This window comes from Girardinichthys multiradiatus, chromosome 13 (assembly GCF_021462225.1).
Source record: "Girardinichthys multiradiatus isolate DD_20200921_A chromosome 13, DD_fGirMul_XY1, whole genome shotgun sequence".
NCBI lineage: Eukaryota > Metazoa > Chordata > Actinopteri > Cyprinodontiformes > Goodeidae > Girardinichthys > Girardinichthys multiradiatus.
In genome coordinates this window covers 28,981,937-29,007,379 of record NC_061806.1, presented here as the reverse complement: position 1 = coordinate 29,007,379, position 25,443 = coordinate 28,981,937, and the positions used below count along the sequence as shown (strand labels likewise).

At 41.9% G+C, this 25,443-nt stretch overlaps 1 protein-coding gene across 3 annotated transcripts in view; it reads left to right on the top strand.

Annotated features, from left to right (window-relative positions):
• cica (capicua transcriptional repressor a) overlaps positions 1–24,966 on the top strand; it is a 46,627-nt gene extending 21,661 nt beyond the window's left edge. For 2 of the 3 annotated variants that reach the window (XM_047383321.1, XM_047383322.1), the window contains exons 6-22: positions 3,025–3,124; positions 5,098–5,280; positions 5,710–5,836; positions 6,147–6,319; positions 9,817–9,949; positions 11,243–11,325; positions 12,530–13,268; positions 13,560–13,702; positions 14,443–14,603; positions 16,132–16,369; positions 17,354–17,639; positions 18,238–18,419; positions 19,233–19,396; positions 19,951–20,102; positions 20,224–20,358; positions 20,433–20,558; positions 22,000–24,966. In XM_047383321.1, coding sequence (XP_047239277.1) covers positions 3,025–3,124; positions 5,098–5,280; positions 5,710–5,836; positions 6,147–6,319; positions 9,817–9,949; positions 11,243–11,325; positions 12,530–13,268; positions 13,560–13,702; positions 14,443–14,603; positions 16,132–16,369; positions 17,354–17,639; positions 18,238–18,419; positions 19,233–19,396; positions 19,951–20,102; positions 20,224–20,358; positions 20,433–20,558; positions 22,000–22,262 — 3,388 coding nt within the window. In that variant the 3' untranslated portion in view covers positions 22,263–24,966. The remainder of the gene's footprint in view (positions 1–3,024; positions 3,125–5,097; positions 5,281–5,709; positions 5,837–6,146; positions 6,320–9,816; positions 9,950–11,242; positions 11,326–12,529; positions 13,269–13,559; positions 13,703–14,442; positions 14,604–16,131; positions 16,370–17,353; positions 17,640–18,237; positions 18,420–19,232; positions 19,397–19,950; positions 20,103–20,223; positions 20,359–20,432; positions 20,559–21,999) is intronic. The other variant, XM_047383323.1, reaches the window with a different exon arrangement.
• Positions 24,967–25,443: the final 477 nt, after the last annotated feature.

Sequence of the window (25,443 nt, the reverse complement as noted above, 5' to 3'; positions counted from 1 at the left end):
TAAAAGGACCAGAATTATTTAGTACGAGGTTATGTTTTAATTAAGTGTGAGTTGGTGGTTTGAGTGCATTTAAAATGAAAGTTTAAAGGAATGGAGCACTGATTTCTTCCTTGCTTGCTTTCTCTCTGGCAGCTCTGAATATTTCCCTCTGAAGTTAGTTTTTAAATTACAAACATGATGCCTGGGAAGATTTTTGCATCTAAAACCCAAACAAGCCTCTCGTACTCGATGCTTCCTCTCTGCGACTCTGCGTATGACTCATAACGAAGTGGGTAGTAGCTGTGATTAGATGCAGCTTGTCGAATAGTTTGAGTCTTTAAAGCCCAAGGCCTCTGTGAACAGGTGCTCAGAAATCCGCCCTCACCAGCAGAATTCAAAAGGAAGCAGCACTTTTGTATTCGCTGCCTCCGATTGTTTGTGTCTGTCTGGCAGGAGTCGTACAGTGCATACTTGTTCACTGCTCTCAGGCTGTGTGTTTGCATCTGGCTGGCTTATTTCTCTTTCAGAGTGACTCAAACGAACTGTCTGGAAACATTCATAAGCACGCTGCTTATGAATGTTTCGGGGTCACTGTGCTCTCAGAGGCTGGCGGCGCCAAACAAATGCTAAACCCTTGGACCGGATTTTTCTCCCTGGGTCTCTTGTTGTCATCAACGACACTCTAACCAAGAGTGTCGTTGATGAAAACAAAGTCGACATATTTAACAACCTCTGGGCTTTATTTTAAATTTACCAGGGTTGCTGTTTTTGTTTGGCTGTTGAGGCAAAGTGAGAAACGGAAACGCCCCCATATGTGAAAACATACACACACAAAGTAAAGATGACATTTAATCCTCGAGCAAACTGACTAGATGATTTGCCTCTGTCTCCTTTTCACCAAACCGCTGCTGATAGGGTTCCTTTATTCATTCTTTGCTACTTCATTTTTTTGCTGTAAGTTTATAACAAATATTTTGACAAGAATCCAAACAAACTGCAATCTTCCTATAATTACAGGTAGAGACAGAGTTCAGACTTTAACTACTTTAAAATCTTTGTTTTTTAACTGGATATTTAATAACTCACCTGTCTTGGGTGTAACGAGGTCAGATTCTGGGTTTGCTTGAGTCCAGGTTCCCTTATAGTGCAAGGGTATCCTCTAGAACACTTGTGGATGCCATTATGGGACAATTAATTGGTTTATTGGTAGAGATTATCAGTCTTTAAGGGTATTCCACTCCTATTTATTTGAATACAAGATGCTTCTTGCAGTAAGAGTCCAGTTGCATTTAAGCACCTAGGGATGTTGTGTCCTAAATGACTGAGAATCTTAACCAATGTGACACCTAGAAGATGCTTACTTCCAATATTGGACCATTTCCACACCATACTAGCACCTGACCTCATGCAAACCATGTGACCCCTATCAAACTCTCAAGTGCTGGTAACACTGCCTAAAAACACTTTCATTGCTCATTCCATTCGAGTTCCCATTAGCTATGCTGTAAGGCAGGAGTGTCCAGCTCCAGTCCTCGAAAGCCACTGTCCTGCAACTTTTAGATGCATCCCTTCTCCAATGATCCTAAGCCAAAGAAATGGCTTGTTAGCAGGCCTCTGCGGAGCTGAATGACTGAATGCTGAGGAGGAAATTCAGCCATTGGATTCAGGTGTGTTGGAGAAGGGATGCATCCAAATACACAGAAAAAAAAAGAATTTAAAACTAAAATAGAAATCAGGTGTACCAGCAGGAAAGTGACATGGAAGCATGCAGATTCACATGAAGATAGCAATAATAATAAAAAAAATAATAAAATAAGATAAATTGTACAGTAGGGTCAGATCTACAATATAAGAAAAGAAATAGAGATCTGCAACTGAGTAGGATAAATAAAAAAGAACAAACTTTGCTCTGTATTAGTGTAAAAATAATAAGAATACTATTTACAAAAATACGGTAAACTGTGTAAATTAAAGCAGGGATCTAAACACTTTGTTGGCTAACAGCTGCTTGGAGGAAGGACCTGTGATAACGTTCCTTTGTGCACCTAGGATTCAGTCTGTCACTGAAGGAACTCTCCAGCTCTGCAGAAGATTCATGTGTGGGGTGGAAGACATCGTCCAAGAGTGATGTTTTGATTGTTTCTACTAAAATAAACTTTGTAGAAACAATCAAAATAATCTAACAAATAGACAAAATTAGAAATGTGGACATAGAAATAACCAAAGAGCATTTCTAAATTCTTAAAAACAAATTGTAAAAGACAGAATTATCAACATGACTGACAGCCTGTAGACTCTTTCCAAAGAAGTTCCTGCTCAGTCAGGGTTTTTGATGACCGACCCAGCAGGTTTCTGGAGCATGACACAGCAGGATGGACCGATTGTTGTGTTGAATCGACAGCTTTCCATGCAGCAAACCCACCCACATCCCCCCTATGTGGTTCATGGTGGGAGGTATCCATGGTGTAATCATGCTTTTATCTGTCTGAAGATGAATAAAAGCAGAACTTTTGATGCAAAGATCTGAAACTTTCACCCCTAAGACTGATCCAGTCCACAGCGACTGCATAAAAGGGCTTTCTGCATCCTTCTCATCTCAAATCTACAGCAGGCTGCCTCATTTGTAGGATAGACATTTGTTCTACTTCATCACTTATTTTGAAAAGACATGTAAAAACCTGGCTGTGAAACTTTTTAAATGAAATTATCTTCTGCAGAAAAGCACAACATGGGAACGGTGGTCTCTTGTGAACTGTTAAATAAGTGCAAGTTTTAAAAAATATCAAATATTTGACTTTTAAACAAACTTGAGGTAACACCGAACCTTAAGCTGTTCTGGACTGTTAGGCCAGGCGCCATATTCCTTTACGGTTCTTTGTAGGGCTAAAGTTACTCATATCAGAGCTGGGTTGTAAAGTTTCTGGTATTTTTGAGGAAAAACGTACTTCCTCAAAACAACCGTGGCCACTTTACTTTCCTGAAAGTCCCTTGATTTCCAAGCCCAACTGGACTTTCAGTTTCCTTTTCCTTTGAATTTGGATGCAGGTTTTCCCCCGGTGGGGCCAACGATCCATCTCCCTCCACCGGACCCTTGAAGAGACGCACGCAGTCCCTCAGCGCCCTGCCCAAAGACGGAGACAGGAAGGTGAGTCATCTGGGCAGATCTTCGGTCATTAGATGAAAAGTATTAATATCTCTTGAACTTTGACACACTCTGTCACAATACTACCACAGACTTTGATGTATTTAACTGGGATTTAATGTGATAGACCAGCAGGAAGTAGTGCATGATTATAAGCTATGTTTCAGGCTGCTTTACTCATCTAGAGACGGAAAGCTTTGCCCATTTTCTGCAAAGCTTCTTGAGTTTGAAGAACATTCTCAGTCAGATTTGGGTCTGGGCTTTGACTAGGCCATTCAAACACATAAATACACTTTGCTGGATCTTTGGGCTCATCCTGCTGGAAGGAGAACCTCTGCCCCAGTTTCAAGTCTTTTGCAGCATCTAACTGGTTTTCTTGTCGTGTTCCCCAGTTTTAGCTCCATCCATCTTCTCCATTCCTTAAGATAAACATCTCAACAGCAAGATGTTGCCTTCACCATGTTTTACTATGGGATAGTGCATTCAGGGTGCAGAGTCTTAAGTTTTCCACCCTGCGTAGAATGTTATGTGTTGACCAACAAAAGTTCACTTTTGGTCTCATCTGACCAAGAGCTTCTTCATCCAAATGTTTACTGTGTTCGCCATATGGCCTTCTTTCTCAGTGGCTTTCTTCTTGCCACTCTTGGGCGTCTTGGCTGCTTCTCTGATTGATGCTCTCCTTGCCCGGCCTGTCAGTTTAGGTGGACCTCCATGTCTTGGTAGCTCTGCAGGTGGTCCATCCTCTCTCCATGTAAAGATGATGGATTGAACAGAGCTCTGGGAGATGTTCAAAGCTTGGAATATTATTGTAGAACCTAAACCTGATTTAAACTTCTCCACAACGTTCTCCCTGACCTATCTGCTGTGTTCCTTGGTCTTTGTGATGCTGGTTGTTCGCTAATGTTCTCTAACAGACCTCTGAGGCCAGAAACAGAACAGCTGGATTTATACTGAGATTACACACAGATGGACCCTCTTAACTAATTAGGTGACTTAATTAATTGGTTGAACTGGATTTTATTTAGGAGCGTCAGAGTAAAGTGCTAAACACTAAAGCCCATCACAGTTTTCAGATTTTTATTTGTAAAAAATATTGAAAGCTATGCATCATGAACCTTCTCCATCAAAACCATATCACAGCACAGAAATGACATAAATATAAACTTGAGATATCTAGATGCTTTAGATCAGGGCTCATTCCTGCATTAATGACTTTGTCGCAGTAGTGGCGTTTATTGGCAGTAATCAGACAAGTAATGGACAGAGAAGGGAGGAGAACATGCAGCAAAGGTCTTAAAGTCAGGAATCAAACCCCAGCTGGAGGTGCTCGCTCTGTCTCGCACCGCCCCGTCCAATCTTCTAGGATTTCTCTTGTCAATAGATTCTCAAACATGTTAATTTGGGAACGTTTTAAATATTGGTGCCAGGACGTTTTCACGTGGAAGTCTGACTCCCAGCCTTCTATTTCAAGACGGATTTCAGAGATGAACAGCTGTCTTCCACTTGAAAAGTCATCAATAACAACACAAAATCTGACCTTATTTGACTTAATATCAACACCTTTAAGGGACTTCATACAGAAAAAATACTGTGTTCCTTCCACGCCACAGATCCACTACTTTGTTGGTGGTCTACTACATTAAATCTCATTACACACAGAAGGGGGAAATTGTGAATACTATAAAAATAGAAAACATGTCAATACTACAGTTTATCATACATGTTTGCCCCCTTAGAGTACAAAACCTCTTCCCCCAGGCTGTTTCTCTGTTGAACATTCAATAGAGTACAAAACAACAGCATACAGATGTTGCAAATGCACCTTTTTATTATATATGTGTATATTGTACATTGTAAATATGTATAATCTGTAATGCAAAAACAAAACCAAAGAGCAAAGTGTACCGGAGTCAAATTCCCTGTTTGTATGTACGAACTTGGCAATAAAGCTGATTCTGATTCTGAAATCCAACCAGAGGGAGAAGGACCACATCCGTCGTCCCATGAACGCCTTCATGATCTTCAGTAAACGCCACCGAGCTCTGGTCCACCAGCGAAATCCCAACCAGGACAACCGGACTGTCAGCAAGATCCTGGGGGAATGGTGGTATGCTCTGGGGCCCAACGAGAAGCAGAAGTACCACGACCTGGCCTTTCAGGTTACCATAAAAACCCTCATTGTGTTGTGTCACTGGTCACCATAACACTGTTAGGACTCATTTCAAACAGTAAAACTGTGTAAAGGGTTCGGTTTATTTCCATTTTCTGATTCTTCTACTTCTAAGCAGCCAGACTTGCTGGTCTTTTAAAATAGTCTTGATCAGTAGTTTTCAGGACTTTTCCAGTATCTTTTAAATGTTTCAAACTTTGGCTACTTTTTTTCTCCCAGTAACTGACCATTTGTAGAGAAATGTTCATTATTTTGTTGCAAAGACAGAATTGATAAACTTTTTTACTGGACTCTATGAAAAGCACCAAAGATAACACATTTTGCAGGCAGAAAATGGGATTTTTTAGCAACAATGCTGCACAATATCCTGTAAAATAAATGCACACGACTCCACAAGAAAAATCTCCTCCTCCTGCAGGTCAAAGAAGCCCACTTCAGGGCCCACCCTGACTGGAAGTGGTGCAACAAAGACCGCAGGAAGTCTCTGTCTGAGGGCCGCGGGACTCCGAAGGAGCTGCGGGAGAGGAGCATGTCCGAGAGCATGGGTGTGTAAAGATAGATGTGGAAAATCCAGGAAATATGCACAGATGTTGAGCTGGAAATCCTTTTAAAAATGCCCAAATGTTTGGCTGTAATGTTTGGAATTCAATTGATTTCATGACCAAGTCTTGACAGTTAACTCCTTGATACCTGACTTGGTTTTCACATCCAGAAAGGATTATTTTCACTTTAAATAAAGATTTAACAATATGCAATGCCCTCTTTCATGTTTCCAACACTATGAAAAGAATAATCCTATATCTGTGAAGTTGCATTGATCTTGTCCCTGATGAGTCTTTCTTCTCTTTCCCTTAGATGCCCTCTCGGAGTCCCAGGTGCTGGAAGGAAAAGGAGGAGGATCGGGCTGGCCGGGGGGATCGGAGCGTCGAGGGGGGCCTCTGGGGGGCCAACACCCCCGGCCCCGAGCCTTTTCCCAAAGTGCCGTGCACACCCTGGAGCAGAGGGAGAGGCAGAGGGAGCTGGAGAAGGTATGAGGTTGTTAATCTGTGCCTCCAAGGCAGAAGACAGGCTCGAGAGACAGAAATATGCTGATGTTTATGTATCAAAATGTTTTGCTGACATCATTTCAGTGTATTTAACTAGATTCATGCTAGAGCACAAAAGCCAACGTTTTTAAAGCTGCACACATTAATTAACATTTTTTACCAAACAGCCAGAATATTTCAGTTTGTGGTGTTGATTGATGGTTCTCTAGGCTTTTTGCAGGTCATTTATAGTTCTTCAGGTTTTCACTGCTTTTTCACAAATTTTCTGTCCTGTTCCTCAGCATGAAAGCATGATGGATGTTGTGTCCTTAAAAATCTAAGAAAACTCTACAAGAGGAGGCAGACAGGAGACGTTTCAGGGCTATAACACCATCACCAGTAGAGGAAAGCCATCTGAAATTAATGTGTTTTACTAAAACAGAATAAATAATTACAAAGACCCCACACATGATCAAAGAGATGCATTATTCTTCACATGATCATTTACTGATTAAGGGATAAAATAAGAAGAGAAGTTGGAAAGCTAAAGGAGATGCATAATTTTGCACCCTTACCTTTAAAAATTCAAATTAAGACACATTTTCTGTATGTTTGGAGCAAATACCTGCCTCATTAGTGGATCCCTTTCAATTTATTTTATTTATTTCCTTTATTCTCCTCCTGAAATGATTTTGCGCGTGGGAATTATGCTCGGGTTTAGTTATCTGCTGGATTTTAGCACAGAATGGCACAAGCGAGATGCGTACTTTAAACATTTTTTTTAACTGTTTCTGTTTTCTAGAGGTCTTTCTTCTGGGGAAGGTATGTCGGGTTTAGTTGCCGGAAATACATTTTCTAAGGTTTTTCTGTTCTGCTTTCCTGGTTCCTTCTCTGTAGTAACACTTTAGCTCAGCAGGACCACACACCTGCTTATGATTTGGTGACTCTGCTTCAATTCCAGATGAATAAATGTCGTTTTATTCGTAGCAGATCTCCGCTTCACCTTGAAGCCTTTTAAAGTTTAGCCTGGAAGAAGCTCCATAGCAGCAGACAGAGGCAGACTAAATCAGCACAGTTGAATTCATCTGTCTGTATTTGCATGTCATCGGAGGTTGAAAATCTCTGGTGACTAAGTCTGAGCAGCATCCAGGGACTTATTATGAGCGTAAATATGTGTCTTCCTCCTAAACAGCGTGATTAAAGTTATTGGCTGGTTCTGTCTGACTGGTTAACAGGAGGGGACGTGCAGCTGTTCTAACACGAAATAAGCTGATTTACGGTTCCTTCTTAAGGATATAAACTGTCTGACTGAATACTTGATTAAAATACTTGTAGAACTCACTGTGGGGGGTGGGCTGGACTGAACCAAATCTAAGGTTAAACTGGGTCAAACTAGAACTCAGGACTTATTTCTAATATGTCATTTTTAGTTTGTTAGGTTGAGTAAAAATGTCTGATTGCAGCAAATCAGATGTTTTAAAGTCTAAAATCAAGGGAATGAAAACAAGTTGTTTTTGAGACAGGCTGCTGGTGACAAAGAACCTAAAGATCTGATTTAAAATTCATTTTTAATACGTTGTTTGCCAAAAACAAAAACACCCCTGGAGCTTTTTTTCACATTTCATCACGTTACAACTAAAACACTGGTCCATAATTGTAAAGTGGAAGGGAAACGGTACATGGATGTCAAAATATTTTGCAACAAACAGTCTTAAAAGATGTGGCATACATTTGTATTCCATCCCTCAGCTTCTTGTTCCTATTAAAGAAAAGCCATCCCACAGCATGATGCTGCCGCTACCGCACAGATGTGTTATATGCAGGGCAACAAAAACAGTTCTAGTCTTTGTGACTATGTGATAAATCTCACATGAGCTGTAGATCTCTGCAGCTTCTCCAACACCTTTCTGCCTGACTTGTCTGCTGTGGTCTTCATGCTGCTGATTGTTCCCTAAATAGCCTCTGAGGCCAGAAACAGAACAGCTGCATTTATACTGAGATTAACCTACAAACAGGCTTATTTAATAATTAGCTAACTTTTAGTGCAGATTTCTATTTGTGAACAACCGTTTTAAATCCTTCCACTTCACTATTATCCACTACTTTGTGTTTGTAAAATAAAATCCGCTGACTTTTCTGGCTGTTAAATAATGAAATATGGAAGCGTTCAAGGACTCAGATCTTTTTACAAAACAGTGCATGTCAACACAAGATGGCTCATTTCTTGAGGTTAGGATCCTTTTATGCCTAAATGATTCATAAGTCAGAGTTCTCTGAAAATAGTCGGGTACGTGACTAAAATAAGGGAAAACGCAGCCAAAGACCTCCAGAAAGCATAAAGAACTACTCGCCGTGACCACTTTTAATTATTACAAGAAAGTCTAGCTGCTTGGACTGGAAATATAAAGAGATAAAGGTGATGATTTAAGGTTTGTTTGCAATTTACTGTAGATGAATGGAATTGCATGAAAAAGCAGCTCACTACCTGCAAAGCTTGTTTGTAAAAGCACCGATTATTTCTGTGGTCATCTTGTAAACACTGCAGAGCCGTTTGATTGAACTCCACAACTAAAATCAAAAAGAGATCAAAAGGACTCTCCCCGGGTTCCTTGTGTGAAGGCTGTAGCTGTTGTTGCTGTTAGACCCCACTGACAGTTCTGTGGGAGGGGGTGTGCAGGCTTCAGCTTCAGACACTTCACGCCTCTGCTGCTTTCAGACGGTCGTGTTGCTGCATCGCTCCAAATCAGAGGGGTGCCGTCTGCATGTTGGCTCCTCTGTTTCATTTAAAGCTTGTGGCATATTGATGATGCATGCATGCCTTTCAGAGCTGTTCGATTTCTTCTGTTTGGTTGTGTGTTTGTGCAAAAACTACTATGTGGGATGTTCTGAAACTCCTGCTTGTCTTGTAACTGGTACAGAAAATGGTGTGAATATAAAACGCCAGTCTTAGCGTTTCTGCTAAGCCTTCAATACCACTTCTGGGTTGATTTTAAGATTATTTTTATATCTTGTTTTTATACAGTTGAAAGCAGAAGCAGAATAAAATGAAATATTACCTTTTTTCTCATTGTCTGACATTAAATCAGGCAACTTTTCCTGTTTTAGGTAATTTATTTTAGAAAAAGCAGAAGTTTACATACATTTTCTTAGTTTTGGGTTTTCTTTTACAAATGTTGCTGGAATTCTGGCCCATTCCTCTTGACAGAACTGGAGTAACTGGGTCAGGTTTGTTAAACTGACTTGCTCACACACACCAAAAAAACCACATGTGTCTTTTTATACGGTGTATGTAAATATCTGGTGTTAGCTGTTAGTATTCTCTTCAACAACCATGCTGATTGGTTAACATGACATAATGACTCTATATGCTCGTGGTTTACTGAACTTTTGCGCTTATAGTATCAACAAATACGGTGTTTCATGTCTACAAAATTTGCCTGAATATTGAAATGAAACGTTCTGGACTTTTAGCATGTTGGTTTCTTTCTCTATTCTGTCAGGACGATGGATCCGGCTTGTTTCGAAACCGACCGCCGCCTCCGTCGCTGTACCAGGGTGGAGCCAACGATGATGTGACCAGCGATGAGGAACGCATGGTCATATGTGAAGAAGAAGGAGACGACGATGTGATGGGTGGGTTAACTGAGCTGAGAGACCCGTGGTTAGAGAGAGAGAGAGACTTCTTCATCACCACAAAGTGATGGTTTCACTTCTCATGATGGTCAGGAAATTCAGCCTTTTAGTCAGAACGATTGTGTCAGCGAAACACGTCAGTGGCAAAAAAAACCAGAGATCTGTCATCTTGTGAGTGCCGGCACCAAACTGTGTTACAGCACAGCAGCTAAAGCAGCCCAGAGATTACAGTTTGGTTAAGGTGATACTAGTAGTTTAAAGGCAGGCTGTCCACATTTTACATGCTTCTCATTCAGTCACTGCAGTAGTAGTCCAAGTTTTTTCCATCAAAAATTAAGGAAAATCTATGATTTATCATATGAACCAGATAAAGAAAAATTAAACAAATGGCATTTTACACAATTCATTATTTAACAAGAAATAAAAAAAAAGAACTAAAGTAGTGAATAAAAAATTAAAAGCGACGCCCTGCTGATCAAATCCATTCCTTAGCTGATCATGATCACCAAGACTTTTGGCAGTTTGTTGGTCTGGAGCCTACAGGTCTGTGTTTTCACAAAGCCAGGGTGGAAAGACATCAGCAGTGACATAGAGAAACAACTATTGCTGCCCATCAGTCTGGGAAGTGTTATATGATCATGTCCACTACATCAAGAGAGAAAGTTTATTCACAACTGCTAAACATCCCGGGAATGGAGATCCCCCTGTTTCCCCACCATGGTCAGAACATTTTCAGAGGAATGATAAAAAACTCAAGAGCTCAGTTTGAGTCTCAACAGGCCTCACTTAGCATGTTTAAGGTTAAAGGTCATGACGGGGGCATTACAAAAGGTTTGAACCAGTATGGCTGTTTGGAAGAGTTTAAGCTGAAAGCATTTTCTCTTAAAAGATAACATGGCAGCAAAGTTGCATCTGAATGAACCATAAGACTTTAGGACCAATGTCCTTTGGAAGGATGAGCCCAAAGTAGAGATGTTTGGCCTGATGCACAGCAAACCGACCATAGGATATCAGCACAAACAGCTCATACCATCTGTGAAGCACGTTGGTGGAGGGCTGATGATGTGGCCTTGTTTTGAATCTTTTATTTTAATCTTTTAACATGTAATTTACCATCCACAAATCTAATAAAGGCTGATTTATATTATTTAGAAAATTTGTAATATTTACCCTATTAGAAATATAAATAGGCATTTCTGCTAATTATGCTGTAACATGTAAAGGTTAATGCTTAAAGTCTCCTTCGCTGTGATGTTTTTGTGTCATTAAAGCATCTCATATTTCCACCCTCAGAGGATTCGTGTCCTGAAGGCTCTATTGACCTCAAGTGCAAGGAGAGAGTGACAGACAGCGATGAAGACGAACCGGATGGACAGGTTGGTGGAAGATTACTCATTATACCGGGTATTAAGGCTGATAGAAACATGCAATGTAAATATAGAGTGTTAAATAAAATATAAAGGTGCAGCAAGAAGGAAAATCTAACAGAATGAGGCACGTAAAGAAGTTAAAGTGAGTATGTTGCAACAGTATGAATCAGAACCAGCTTTATTGGCCAAGAGTGTTTGCACAAACAGGGAATATAATTCTTGTTTTCAATATGAGTACATAAACTCTAGAGGAAAAAAAATTGTTGTATCTCATTACATGAAGTGCTATTATAGGACTGAGTAGATATGTGTTTACAGTGTTTGAATGCAATTAGTGAAAGTAGAGGTCGTGAAAATCTGCTCCCTGAGTTTAGTAAATTCATTCGTCTGGATTTTTGAGCAGGCCTCCTTTAGACAGATGAGAGCAGAGAAGAGATGTTTGGCAATAATACACAGCTCCATGTTTGGAGAAAACACCTCACAAAAACTGTAAAGCACGGCAGTGGAAGGTGATGATTTGGGCTGGTGCAGCTACAGGACCTGGGTGTTTTACAGTCTTTAAGTCCACAATACATAAAAAAATAAAAGTCATCCAAATTTGCCTCCTTAGTTTAGTAAATGTATCCGTTTTGTCGATGGACCTTCTCCTGTTTAGGAACAAGCAACAGATCTTGTTTAAGTTTAGTGTTCAGCATAAATTCTTCACCGCAGGATCAATAACTCCTAAACAAACAATTCAACTGCAGTGAAATCACTAACATAACCCTGAACTGCTTTCAGAACTGCACTTCATTGTTTAAAAAAATGCCTATAAAGATGTGTTCACAACCTTTCCTCCCACTTTATTCCCACCATTGCAGATACAGAAACATTCCTTGTGGCACTAATGGACACATTCTAAAAGCTGTAATCACCAGATACTAGTTTTAGGTGGAAAACTGTCGTTGTTTCTGAACTAAAATGAATTGTAGCTTATTTGATTAATTATCCCAGTAAACAGTTGAGCTTTTCTTGTAAGAAATGTCTGAGTCAAGGTTTAGATCAGCTAGAAATTCTGCCTATGGCTCAGTTTTAGAGCAGAGACACTGGGAATTGTGTTTTTTTATTATGCGTCATTAAAGTTTTGAAAAACTCTTTAATTAAACCGAACATTGGTATCAAATCAAAAAATGTTACCTCTTTGATACCTGTGCTTCTCTCCTTCCTCCAGCCTGAGGCTCGCTCCTCCCTCTGCTCCTCTCCCTCCATCCTTCACTCCGACTCCTCCTCTATTAAGGGGAACGGAGAGGCAGGAGTTCCTGGAGACGGAGCAGACAGGAAGAGGAAGAGGGGCATGGATGGAGCCGAGGAGGAGAACGGGACCAGGAAAAAGGAATCATCAGGAGGTGGAGGAGGAGGTGGGCAGAGCGTCTCCGTCAGTCAGCTCCAACAGGTTTTGCCCCAGGTCCTCGGTGGGGTCCGAATGACTCCTGCAGTGGTGACCAATACGGTACGCCCAGTCGGCAGCACCCCTATCCCCATCGCCAGCAAGCCAGTGGATGGAGCCATCGCCGTCAGCTCACTCCCGCAGGAGAAGAAGAATAATCTTCTGATCGGAGGAGCTGGAGCCCAGCTCGCCACAGGGGGTGGGTACCTAACGTCATCCTCCCCCCCTGGTCCACTTACTATAACCCCTGTGGGTAACAGCGGCCTGGTCACAAGCCTATACCTTCCTGCTGCACAACCCCTGCAGCTCATCTCCCCTCAGCCTGAAATTCACCCACCTGTCCAGCTACACCCCACCTCCTCTATCACACCTCCCACGCGGCCCCAGCCTCTGCCGCAGGTCCAGCACATCCCGCCCACCGAGACCCTACCCTCTCCTCAACTCACCAACCAGCACATCCTCCCCCTGCCGACAAATGGGGTGCAGTCGGGGGTGGGGATCAGAGTGAGCCCCGGGACCAGAGGTGAGACAGGAGGCGAGGATTGGCTGGCAGAGAGGAGCAGCTTCTTCTCGGTGGTTTCAGTCCACAAACTTTCTCAAATCTTCTTCTCTATCTAAATAGATTTATTACCTTACATAAACTGGGAATAAAAATGCTTTTGAAAAATGAGCACCCACCACCGACTTACACCTCTCTGATCCTAAGGAGAACCACTTTTCTATCAATAACTGAAACCTCCTCACCGATCTTCTTCTGTTTCTCATGCCAAGCAACTCATCTCTTCTTTCTTGTCTCTCTGTTCTCACTCATTAGTCCAAGCCCAGTCGCCACTGTTGCAGAGCAAGATGTTGGTTCCCATGGCAACAGTGAGGATGGGGTCTACGCCTCCTCAGCCCTCCATCTCCCTGGTGGCTCCGCCTCTTCCTGTGCAGAATGGCCCTGTGACAGGAAACAAGGTGAGAATGTTGTCACGGGAACCTGAACGACTCAGAGTGGATAATCATTATGTCATCGTCATCAACATGAGACCAAAATAAATCAGAAGCTGTTTCCAACTTTAATTTGATATTTATGCTGCACAATTTACCTGAAAAACAAGCAAACCTGTTTGGGGAATATATAGTAAATTGCGTCACCTGATAGGTTAGGTGTGCACACGGTCTTCTGCCTTGCAACAGTATATGTTTGGATTCCTGACCCGCAGAGTTGGAGGTGACCTAAAGGTTGTGGATTTGATGAGAACATTTTTATTTTAGTCGTTAGAGACTTGAGATTTGACCTTGAATTGTGATCATCTTTACTGCAACATCAAAGAAAAACTATGAACCACATCTGAAAATATTGTCTGGAAAAAAAGACCTGACACAGGACCAGAGAGATGCATCGTGTTTCAGTCGATCATCTTCTGCATGCCAAGGGTCCAGCTAATCTCTCTGGAAACTGTTCACTTATGACTTTTAACTTGTTGGCAAGACATGAAGATATTCCAGAACCAAAAAAGTACCAGAAAGCTGAAGCTTTTCTTCTAAAGTGTCTGATAATAAATTGATAATAATGTATCCCATTTATTAACCTTGCAGAATAGTTTAATTTCTTTCACTCAGGAGCTGTTTGGGATTTTTGTGGTGTATTAAATCTGGGTCACACAAATTTTATTTATGGTTTCTTACCTCCTTCTCTTTGTTCCTCTTTTCAGATCATCCAGATTGCTCCAATGCCCGTTGTGCAGACCAGCGTCCATCCGAGCGCCACGGCAGCAGTGCACTCTGGGAATCCATTCCCTGTATCCATGGCGACAGTGATGGCTCCCAGAGCTACTCCGCCACAGACCGTTCTTCTCACCTCCCCACCCACCAGGTCACTAACACAGACCCTCCACCTGAGAGCAACATTTCAAAGCTGAAACATTCAAATGTAGTTTAAATGTAAACACTAACAGCTATGCTCACTGAAGTCACTATATTCCCAAATAGTCTATTACAGGTACATCTAAAATACCTAGAATACCATATTTTTGATCCCTCATGTCAGAAAGTGTAACTCATGTATTATATAGATTCATCACACATAGAGCAAAATATTTCAAGCCATTATTTCTTCTAACGTTGATGATTCTGGCTTACAGAGAATGAAAACCCAGAATTCAGAACATCAGAATATTACATCAGATCAATAAAAAAGAAAAAGAGATTTTAAATAGAAATGTCAGGCTTCTGAGCATTGTGTTCATTTCTATGAACTCAATACATGGTTGGGGCTCTTTTTGCATGAATTACTGCATCAATGCGACATGGCATGGAGGAGATCAGCCTGTGGTTCTGCTGAGATGTTCAGGAAGCCCAGGTTGCTTTGATAGCAGCCTTCAGGTCATCTGCATTGTTGGTTCCGGTGTCTCTCGTCTTCTTCTTGACAGAACTCCATAGATTCTCTATGGGGTTCTAGTCAGACCAGTTTGCTGACCAGTCAAGCACAGTACCATCCTGGTCATTGGACCAGCTCTTGGTACCTTTAGCAGTGTGGGCCAATACCAAGTTCTGCTGGAAAATGAAATCAGCATCTCCATAAAGCTTGTCAGCAGAAGGAAGCAGGAAGTACTCTAAGCACTCAGCCCAGGTAAGACTCTTGTAGCCCAGATGTAGGATCCGTCTGTGTGAAGTGGCTTTTAAAGCGCTGACTCCAGCCTCAGTCCAGTGAAGCTCTCCGAGATTCTTGAATTGATTTTGCTTGACAATCCTCTCAAGTCTGGGGTTATCCCTGTCGTTGGTTCACTTTTTCCTTCCACTCAACTTTCTATGAATATGCTTGGATACACCACTCTGTGAACAAACAGCTTCCTCAGCAATGATCTTTTGTGTCTTCCTCTCCTTGTAGAGGGTGTCAATGACTGTCTTCTGGACTTCTGTCCAGTCAGCTCTTCCACTTTCTAAGACTTTGTGGTTTTCTCTGTAAGCCAGAATAATCAAAATAAGAAGAAATAAAGGCTTGAAATATTTCACTGTATGTGTTATGAATCTATATAATATATAAGTTTCACTTACTGAAATAAGGGACAATAATTGTTGAACCTTTTCAAGATATTCTAGTTTTTTGAGATGAACCTGTAATGGTCAGATTCATGTTCCAGAAGGAAAAACAGCTAAACACAGAAGCTCCGAGCTTCTGTCACCTGATTGCATAGGTGTGCTTGAAAGGTGCTTGAATTTGAGGAATGTTTGTTAAGTGTCCAACTTCAGGATTAAAGGACAGTTTTTGCTGCTTCAAAGGAAAATATAGAGAAATGGTTTAAGAATGTGTATTTTAATGTAAAATAACTAGATGTAAAAAATACAATGAATGGAAAAGTCCCCAAAGATCCACGGATCCTAATGAAGTTTGTTACCCTCAGGATCACCTACGTCCAGTCCAGCCCAGGCGGTGCCATGGCGGCGACCCAACAAGGCGCTCAGCCTCCCGGCCCTGCATATCTCTCATCACATCTGGCTGCTCTGGGCTTCACAGCCATCACCGCGTCTGGACAGACCCTGGTTCAGCCGATCGTCGGCCCGCCGCCTCTGCTGGCCCCGGCTCCGCCCCTCGGCTCTCAGTCCCAGACTCCTCCGGGTCAGAACGCCGTTGGCCATCAGGTGAGGAAAACGACGCAGAATAACTTTTAGTAGTTTGATAATTAGATCTCCGCACAGAAGTGGAGAGTTTCCATTTTTTCAATGTGGCTTCTTTATAAACTTGTTATAAACACCTTTTTGCAAAGCACATTTTTCCCTTTAGATTTGTCATCCTATTGCAGGAGTTAGAAACCTTAACAAACAACAACAAAATAGAAAGAAAGAAAAATAAAACACAAAGAGTCGTTTTTGCCCTTAGTTTAGCGAGATCCGTCCATCCAACCATCCATCCATCCAACCATCCATCCATCCAACCATCCATCCATCCATCCATGTCCAAGCTTGTGCCTATGCAGTCTGGAGCAGGTAAATCCTGGACAGGTCTCCAGTCCATCACAGAACAAACAAGCATGCATGCACTCTCAACTAAGGGTGAATTTGAGAGACTAGTTAACCTAACTGCATAGTTTTGGTCTGTGGGAGGAAGCTGGAGTACCCAGAGAGAAATCACACTTTCACGTGGAGAAAACTCCATGCAGAAAGACTCTGACCAGGATTCAAACTCAAGTCAGTTTTGTTTTACCATCATTTTACATAAATATGTACAATTTCTTTTTTAGTAAATGTTTCCTTTTCTTCTTGCAAAAGGTTGATGTTTTGTTTTGTTCCAAAACCTAAAAATCTGTCTCTTTATCTGTATGTTTTGGAGCAAGTAAAAACATCAGCCTTTTACAGTAGAAAAGGAAAACATTATCTTAAAGAACATGTTTATGGAAAATGATGGAAATAAGCATGTTGACAAAAAGCTGGAGACAAAAAAGATAATAAATTCTACCATTCTGATGGGGAAATGTTATGCAGATATGGCATGGAGCTACAGTTTGCAGAATGTTGTCCTATTCTAACACTGAGGCAATATTGTTCTGCAGTCCACACATAAAACCCAAACCTTAAACTCCAGGATGTGCTTCAGCAACCTCAAACCTGCTTTTCTTTACCCTTCAGGTATTAACAGCCATCTATCCTGCACAAACCGTTGCACTGGCGACCGGTGTGGTGCCGGTGACAGCTGTGCCCCCTGCCGTGGCCACTTCAGCCCACGATGCTGTAAACCCGGCTTCCCCGAGGACCAAAGCATTGCAGGGTTCAGCGGTAGGGGCGACCTTTGAACCAGGGGCTGGAACGGAGGTTGTGGTGAAACAGGAAAGCCAGCTGGACGCTGAGACCGAAGGGTCATTAAGCTGTAACCCAAGCTGCTTCCTGGGCAGCTGTGAAAGTGGAGGTGCAGCAGGTAAAGGTCCAGAAGTTCAGTCTCTGATCTGCAAACTTCGTAATCATCCTCTTTCAGGTGAAGGATTTATGCATCAGAACCTAATAAAGTGGACCTGTTTTTTAGGTTCTAGTATTAGACCAGGACTGGTGTTTGTTGTCCTGTCTGTTGTTTTCTAAGTTTCCATGCAGGATCACAGAGCAGTGAGGCAGTTTATCTACACACCTCATCACATCTGAACCTTCTGTGATTGTTGTTTGCTGCATAAAAAAGAAATAAAAGTAATTTATCCTGTATGGAGTATTTTATAATTAATTTTGTGTATTATTGGGATTCTAATTCCAGTCTCTCCTGAAAGCATGTAATTTCAGGACCAATGCCATTTTTGTCCCCTGGCTCATGCAGTGCTGAAAACCCCAGTTTGCTTTAAGAAATGTATATGATGCACATATGATACAGGGTCCCTGAGTATGGGGGGTGTCCTGGTGTGGGAAGCAGAATTTGGCTCAAAGGCTGATGCTAGTTGTTGGAAATTTGCAGCATTTATAAACTGAGACAGAACAAAGGTTGGTTCTGTGGTTCTGCATCAGCAGTCAAACAGTTCTGTTTTGTGTTCTAGTGAAAAAAGAAGAAGAGATCTGTCTGACCATCAAGGAAGAAAATATGAGAGATGAAGAGGAGAGAGAGAGACAAAGTGAGGCAGACGAAGAGCAAGATGGTGCGATGAAGGAGAGGAGAGACCAGAAGGAAGCCAAAGAGATGGAGAAAGAAGACCGCAGCGCGGCAAACAGCAGCAAAGAGGTGAAAACAGATGAATGTTTATATTCAGCCTCTTTTTTCTTAATAAACATTATGAATATGAACTTTTTCTTTGTCTGTGTGGCCCTCAGGGTGACACTCCTGTCCTTCATGTTAGTTGTTACAATCGGTATCCCTGATTAACTTTCATCCACTCATAAAGTCAAATAAACGAGGTAAACTTTAATTATTTTTTAGGTACTTGTAGGTAGAAACCAAACAGATAGAAACCAGTTGTAACATACCAAATATGTGTGCAGCCATCATTAAAAAGAAACGTGTGTCTGTGTGCTGGTGATGCAACTCAGCTTCTGCAGGTTAGTTTCAGGAAACATGAAGGGAAAAATTAAATGGTGTTCAGCTAGTCAGAAGGTGAGTCTGTTCTTATTTGTAGTGCAGAGATTCATGAGACGCATGCAATGAAAATGCTTCAAATTCAAATAGAGTATCAGAATACAGTAGACATTCTGCAAGGACTTGACCTCATGAACCAACAAGAAACAGCACTTTTAGATTAAGTGTGTTGTCCATTTAGTTATCTGTATTTTTACAGATATTTACAGGTGTCAGTAAATGCTCTACCAGTAATTGTATTAAGTAAACGTATTTATTAACATCAGACTTTTTCCCCTTTGAATAAACTGAATAAATGTTAGATTTACTAATCTTTTCAAAGTGAGAGGATGCAGTTTGGAGTAAAAGTTGGGTTTCTTTTTAAGGCTTTTAAGATCAGGAAAGCCACATCTCTGTATGTCTGCAGTGTGTCAAAGTTGGCATTTTCCACTGCGACAACCTAAACCATATTTTCTTCAACAGGCTGGACCTCGTTCTCCACCACCACCACCACCACCCTCCTCAGGTCTGGACCCACCTCCTCCTACACCAGCAGAAAAAGACGCCCCCTCCTCGTCCTCTTCCTCCTCCAAGAAGAACAAGTTTCGACCCCCTCCACTCAAAAAGACAACCGACTCTCATGACAAGTGAGTAGCTGAGGATTCCTACATTTTAAAACAAATATTTCTGAGGAAGTTTGGAGACTAAAGAAACCCTAAAAACAGAGAATAATTGAATTATGAAAAGACTGAATAACAATTAGAATCATGATTTTGGACCAAAAAATAAAAATCTGCCTAGTTGGCTCATAAAAACAGATTCTCTTTATTACAACAGTTTACTTATCTTCAATCTGAGAGAGCTAAAATTGTCGTCTGGAGCTTTGGCATGAAGCATCTTCAGGATGAGACAGGACTCCCGTCTGTTAACACACACAGTGTGGCATCTTTTTAGAGCCAACCACCAACTTCATAAGGCTGTTGTGGGAGCTGTGTTTACTGAATGTGTGTGGGAAGAGTGATGTATCCTCGATATGCTTTATTCAGTCCGTTGGGAAGATGAGTGGAAGCCACACTGAGAGAGAGAACTAGCAGAAATGACCCTGATGGAACTAGAAAACACTCAGAGGAGATTTCTTTATATTTTAACCAGATCAGATCCTTGATGTGGACTGATGAGGATGTAATGTTTGCATCTGCAGTGTCTTGTTGGAGACCTCCTTTGAGGAGCGCTTTGCTGAGCTTCCAGAGTTTAACCCAGAGGAGGTCCTTCCCTCTCCCACGCTGCAGAGCCTGGCCACCTCTCCACGAGCCATCCTGGGAAGCTACCGCAGGAAGAGGCGCAACTCCACAGGTCAGATTGAGAGATGCTAAATTGTTCTTTTCATCAAACTAACTTTAAATTAAATCGAAAGCGAAAGACCTCTTTTTTTTCCCTTGATATTCATTGACAATTCACCATTCCCTGGATCCAGATCTTGACGGAGCAGCAGAAGACCCCAGCTCCCCCCGGAGAAAGACCTGCCGTCTGTCCAGCTGCAGTTCAGAGCCCAACACCCCAAAGAGCGCTGCCAAGTGCGAGGGAGACATCTTTACGTTCGACAGACCAGGTATGACGGGTGTAGAGGCATCACCAGTCACAGATTTCCCAACACCTCTCTGATGCTGTTTTATATCCAACCAGGTCCAGAAGCCGATGTTCCACTGGGAGACCTGGACAGGGTTCCTTACTCGTCTCTGCGTAGGACGCTGGATCAGCGTCGGGCACTGGTCATGCAGTTGTTTCAGGAACACGGCTTCTTTCCCTCAGGTAGATTCAGCTCAGAGAAAAACACTCAGAGAAGCAGATGTTGTGGTGAAAAAATTTAAGCGTTTCACAGTAAACTTGAGGAAGAAGACTTACAATTCCTAAAATCCCTTTAACTTCTACATAATTACAGAAAATATAGACTCAAGATATTTTATGGTTTGTCTCATCAGCTTCGCCTGAGTTAATATCCTTTGATTCCTTCTTTTTAGGATGCAAGTAATTATTTCCTTTGCGAGTAAAGCTATCTTCACTAAAACGTTTCCAACTTTATAATATTTCCATTTCATCTACCAAAACTTAAAACATGTCCTAGCATGAAGGATACCAAACATGAAGACTTTTAGGTGTTATTTTCTCCTATTCAAATATGTCTTCAGGTGTCCAATAATAAAAGCTGGTTGACTGTCGACTGGGCCGGTCCAGAAGCAGCCAGGCCGCAGTGTGTATAATATCAGCACACCTCATACGTACCAACCATTAAGCACGGTGATGGAGTGATGATGATAGGGGCTTGTTATGCAGCAACAGGACTGGTGAAAATGCATAAACATCCCTGGAAAAGATATTTTGAGTTTAATGAATTGTTTTTAATGGAAGAATACATTAGCTTACAGCCAGGTGGCTAACTTCTATCTCTGGTCTGGATCTGGTCTAGATCTGGTCTAGATTGGGTCTTGAAGGCAGCAGAAGTTGCTGTAAAATCTCTGCTGGAGTTTTCTGCATTAATGCTTCCGTTGCAGAAGTGGTAAGGAGCTTTTCAGAGAGCAATAAGACCAACCTCATACCATCACTTGTTGGTCCCACCAGGCAGGTCTTCTTTGCTCCATTTCTTCCAACAAACATCTGGAATACCGATCCATCTGACCACAGTCTACTTTCCCAATGTGTGAGGTCCATTCCAGATGCCTCGCTGCCCAGAGAGGTAGATGCTGCTTCTGGAAAAAGTTAACAAGAATTCCTTTTCTGCACAGTAACCTTTCTGGTTGCACTGCAGAACCAGACAAAGGTTTCCCAAGCTAATACCTAACCATGTGGTTCTATTGGCTGTTGAGGAATGACGGATCTTGATGCGATGCTGTCTGGGGGATCAGAGATCATAGCTGTCCAGTTGGGTTTGCTCCGTGAAATTCCTCTAGATTCCTGTATGCTCCTTTTCTGTTTTTTCTGGAGCACAGCTATCAGTTTCTTCCATAAATAAAGATTCGTCCGCCACGGGCCAGGTTTTCATTGTGAGATGAACTCCATTCCAGAAACCTCAGAACCTGGAGAAGTTGACTTTGCCTGTCATGGTTATTTTTTTCTCCCGAATCACATTATGCAATTAATTTAACAAGATTAAACAGGAATCATCTTGGGTGCTTGATTAAAATCTCTATTTTTAGACCAATGTTTGACTTTTTCAGATTTGTACCATTAGTTTAAACTTCCTTCTTTTCTCCAGCTCCAGCCACAGCTGCCTTCCAGGCACGCTACCCGGAAACCTTCCCCACCAAGGTGTGTCTGCAGCTGAAGATCCGCGAGGTTCGTCAGAAGATCATGCAGACGGCCACACCGGGAACACTCGAGTCTGGAGGGTCATCCGAAGCCGGGCCCGCCTTGACCCACAGCTCCTCGTCCGGTCAATCATTGCGGGACGACGGAGGGACGGAGCATCAGGGAGACAAAGGCCAGGGCTTGGAGGAGCCGAAAAGTGAAGGATCGTAAAATGGAGGAGATCCCGAATCATAAAAAAATGTCACTGAAAAAAAAAGAGAGAAGGGTGTGTGAACCAAAACTTTGGACAGGTTCCGCTGACACTGATTTCCACTAGACCTGGGCAAAAACACAGACATAAGAGCTTAAATAATAAAACTACTCAAGACAGGCTTTGATTGTCGAATCAGACCTTAAAGTGTTCGAACCACATGCAAGGCACGCTCAGAAGTGCTTGAATTTTATTTTATCCTGAATGTTTTTCCTGGAAGGTTTTGCCCAGGTCTGCTCTCAGCACATTGCAGGAGTTTGGGACTCAAACTCTGTGGTACACACTCTCTGTCTCTCTGGTACACACACAAGCAACACTGGTGCATATGTAATCTCCAGCACGATCCCACACACAGACACGAACCAAATTAGACTGTTACTCTTGGTTGTTTGTCCCCCGGAGTTGCAACCAAGGACACGACTCACAAAGGCACTATGTCACTTACCGTGCAGATGCAGTTTGCTGTTGCCAGCCAGCCAGCCATCCCTCAGATGCCATTGACTTGACCTCCTTCGCGCCCTTCCACTCCTCAGCATCGTGGTCGGGCCGCAGACACAACCCCAATGACCTCCACTGATATTTCACAGCCCCTCAATGCTGCAGGACAGACAGCGTGCCCACACACACACACACACACACACACACATACATAAAGCACGTGCAAACGGAAGTGTGCATGGACACATCTGTGCAGTGTAAACTTGTACACAAAGAAAATCAACCTGACTAAGCCATCGGCCTGCACCCTTTCATGTGATTGTAGTGAGAGACGGAGATGCAGAATCGGGATGTAGTGTGACCAATCTTTGCACCTTCAGTTGTTGCCATTACGACAGACTGAGAGCTTCACTGGCAGGAGCCGATTATCTATGTCTGTATGTCTGTGGTAAACGGGCACCATAAAGAGATTATGTAAAGAGACGACTGGTTGTGATGCTTTGGAGGCCTAAACTCCAGTACTGGATGGAATGTGATGATCTCACCAACGGGGAGGAAAAGCGGGATCTCAACCAAATTTCTCTGATTCCCCCCTCTGGATGGAAATGATGTTGCTTTTCTCTTGTTATCATTGCCGTGGAAATAACCAGTTTTACCGTGGCCTGTTTTTCTCTCTCTCGTGGCTCTATTGTGTTTCTTCTCCAGCATAAAAAAAATCTAAATGACAAAAAGGAAAGAAAGAAAGCAAGAGACTGGACAAAGAAGGGGATAAAATCAGTCTGCACCCTCCCTTCTCCACCCTACCACCTAACGAAACCTCGTTGGACTCAGAAACGGGGCGGGGTGAGGGCATATGTGGTTTTGTAAAAATCGTTGAAATCAGGTGTTTGCACAATTTGTGCGGCCCCTTGTTGTCGGGGGATCGCCACAAGTTCAATCAGGAAAGTGTTGTTTTTAAGAGATTGTTTAAGTTAAATAATCTCATTCCGTATGTCTCTTTGCACCTCCTTACCTCCACCCCCTCTGACTCTCCTGACCATTCAAGCGTTGTTAGAAAGTGCCCTTAAGCACTGGTCCCGGGTCAAGCGCCATGTAGCTCAGGATGGTTCTGGTTAGGATTCAGTTCAGGGAAAGCAGATCCTAGACCAGCCCTGGGGGGGCAGACTCTGGAGCCCCCAGACAACCCCCACCCCCCTCCGCCCCTTTTGTCTCGACACTTTATCCTTCCCCATCAAATGGTGCAATAGGACATTTACTTTTTTGGAAATGGGTTTTGTTTTTGTTTGGGGGGGGCAAGGCTTTGTGCCATAGATATTAAATTCAGTGCAGTCAGTCAGTGAGATGAATGAGCTGTTGTGATCTTGAACTATGGTTAAAAAAAAAAACAGCAAAAAACAAAAAAGAATCACAAATCTTGTCATTGTTGAAGAGATAGAGAGTATAACTTACTAAAAGTCAACGACAATTATTTGAATAGCACTTTTCTGGCTCTTTGCTTCTTTGGTGAAGAGTGGGGGTAGTTCTTATTATGGGTATCTCTTTTATTTCTCTGTACACAGTTGGATGTGTGACTAAATATATATAAATATATTACAGGTATTTCCATATTTGTGCATTTATGTCTGTGTTTGGGGATGTGTATGTTTTGGCACATGCAGGCAGTTTGTCAACACAACCGACCTCTTCTTCTTTCACCACTCAGCAACACCATCAATAGCATATTTTTCATTCTCAAGAGACGGTATTTTTATAGCCACCGTGACTACTTACTCAGCCACCTAGACTGTTAATAAACTCAGCTGATTCAGGATATATATATATATATATATATATATATATATATATATATATATAAATATGAAACATATGCAGGATACTCATTTAATGCACATATATATATATATGAATGAATACACAGGTTAAAAGTAGACTATCAGTTCATGTCACAATGGGGGTTCTTTAGGGCTGTTAAGTGTCGATCTGCACGCATGTGCGATCACATGCACACTTGCACACGCCCACACAGACATGCGTGCATTCATACACATGTATGCGTGTACACTGTATGATTGTGCTTCAAAAGTAAAACTGTCCTTACGTTGGAGAAGGAATGTTAGGATGAGCGATGTGAGTGTTATCTCATAAGCAGGCATGTTGACCATGTGCAATATTTCTAAATGACAACAAAAGAAACTAAATATTGAAAATATTAAAGATCTAACACAACGCCTTATGTTGTTGAGTTTTTATATTCAGCTTTTTCTACCTGACTGGGCTTGGAAAAAAATCAAAAATGGTAATAAACTATGCATATAATTTAAAAAACAACACATTTCTGTAATAAATCCTAAAATGATTTTAGTTAAAACGTACTAAACAGTTGCTGTTATGGTAAAAGGAAAGTTTAGCTTTAGTTTTACATATCAGGACATTAGCCCTCTCTTTTTTACAACATTGTGTTGTTGGGTTCGTGATTCAGTTTGGGTCAAACTTCCGAGGTGGCCTCAGATTTGGCTCTAAAATACTTTATTATGCAGGGGAGTTTATGGTCGACCCAGTAAAGGCAAGGTGCCCAGGTCCTCTGGCTGCAAGACGAGCCCAAACCTTCACCTTTCCACCACCGTGTTTTACATTTTGAACAAAGAGTTTGGTTTCCTGTCTACCCAAGTCCAGAAGTCCTTAGGTTTATTAAGATGTACGTTT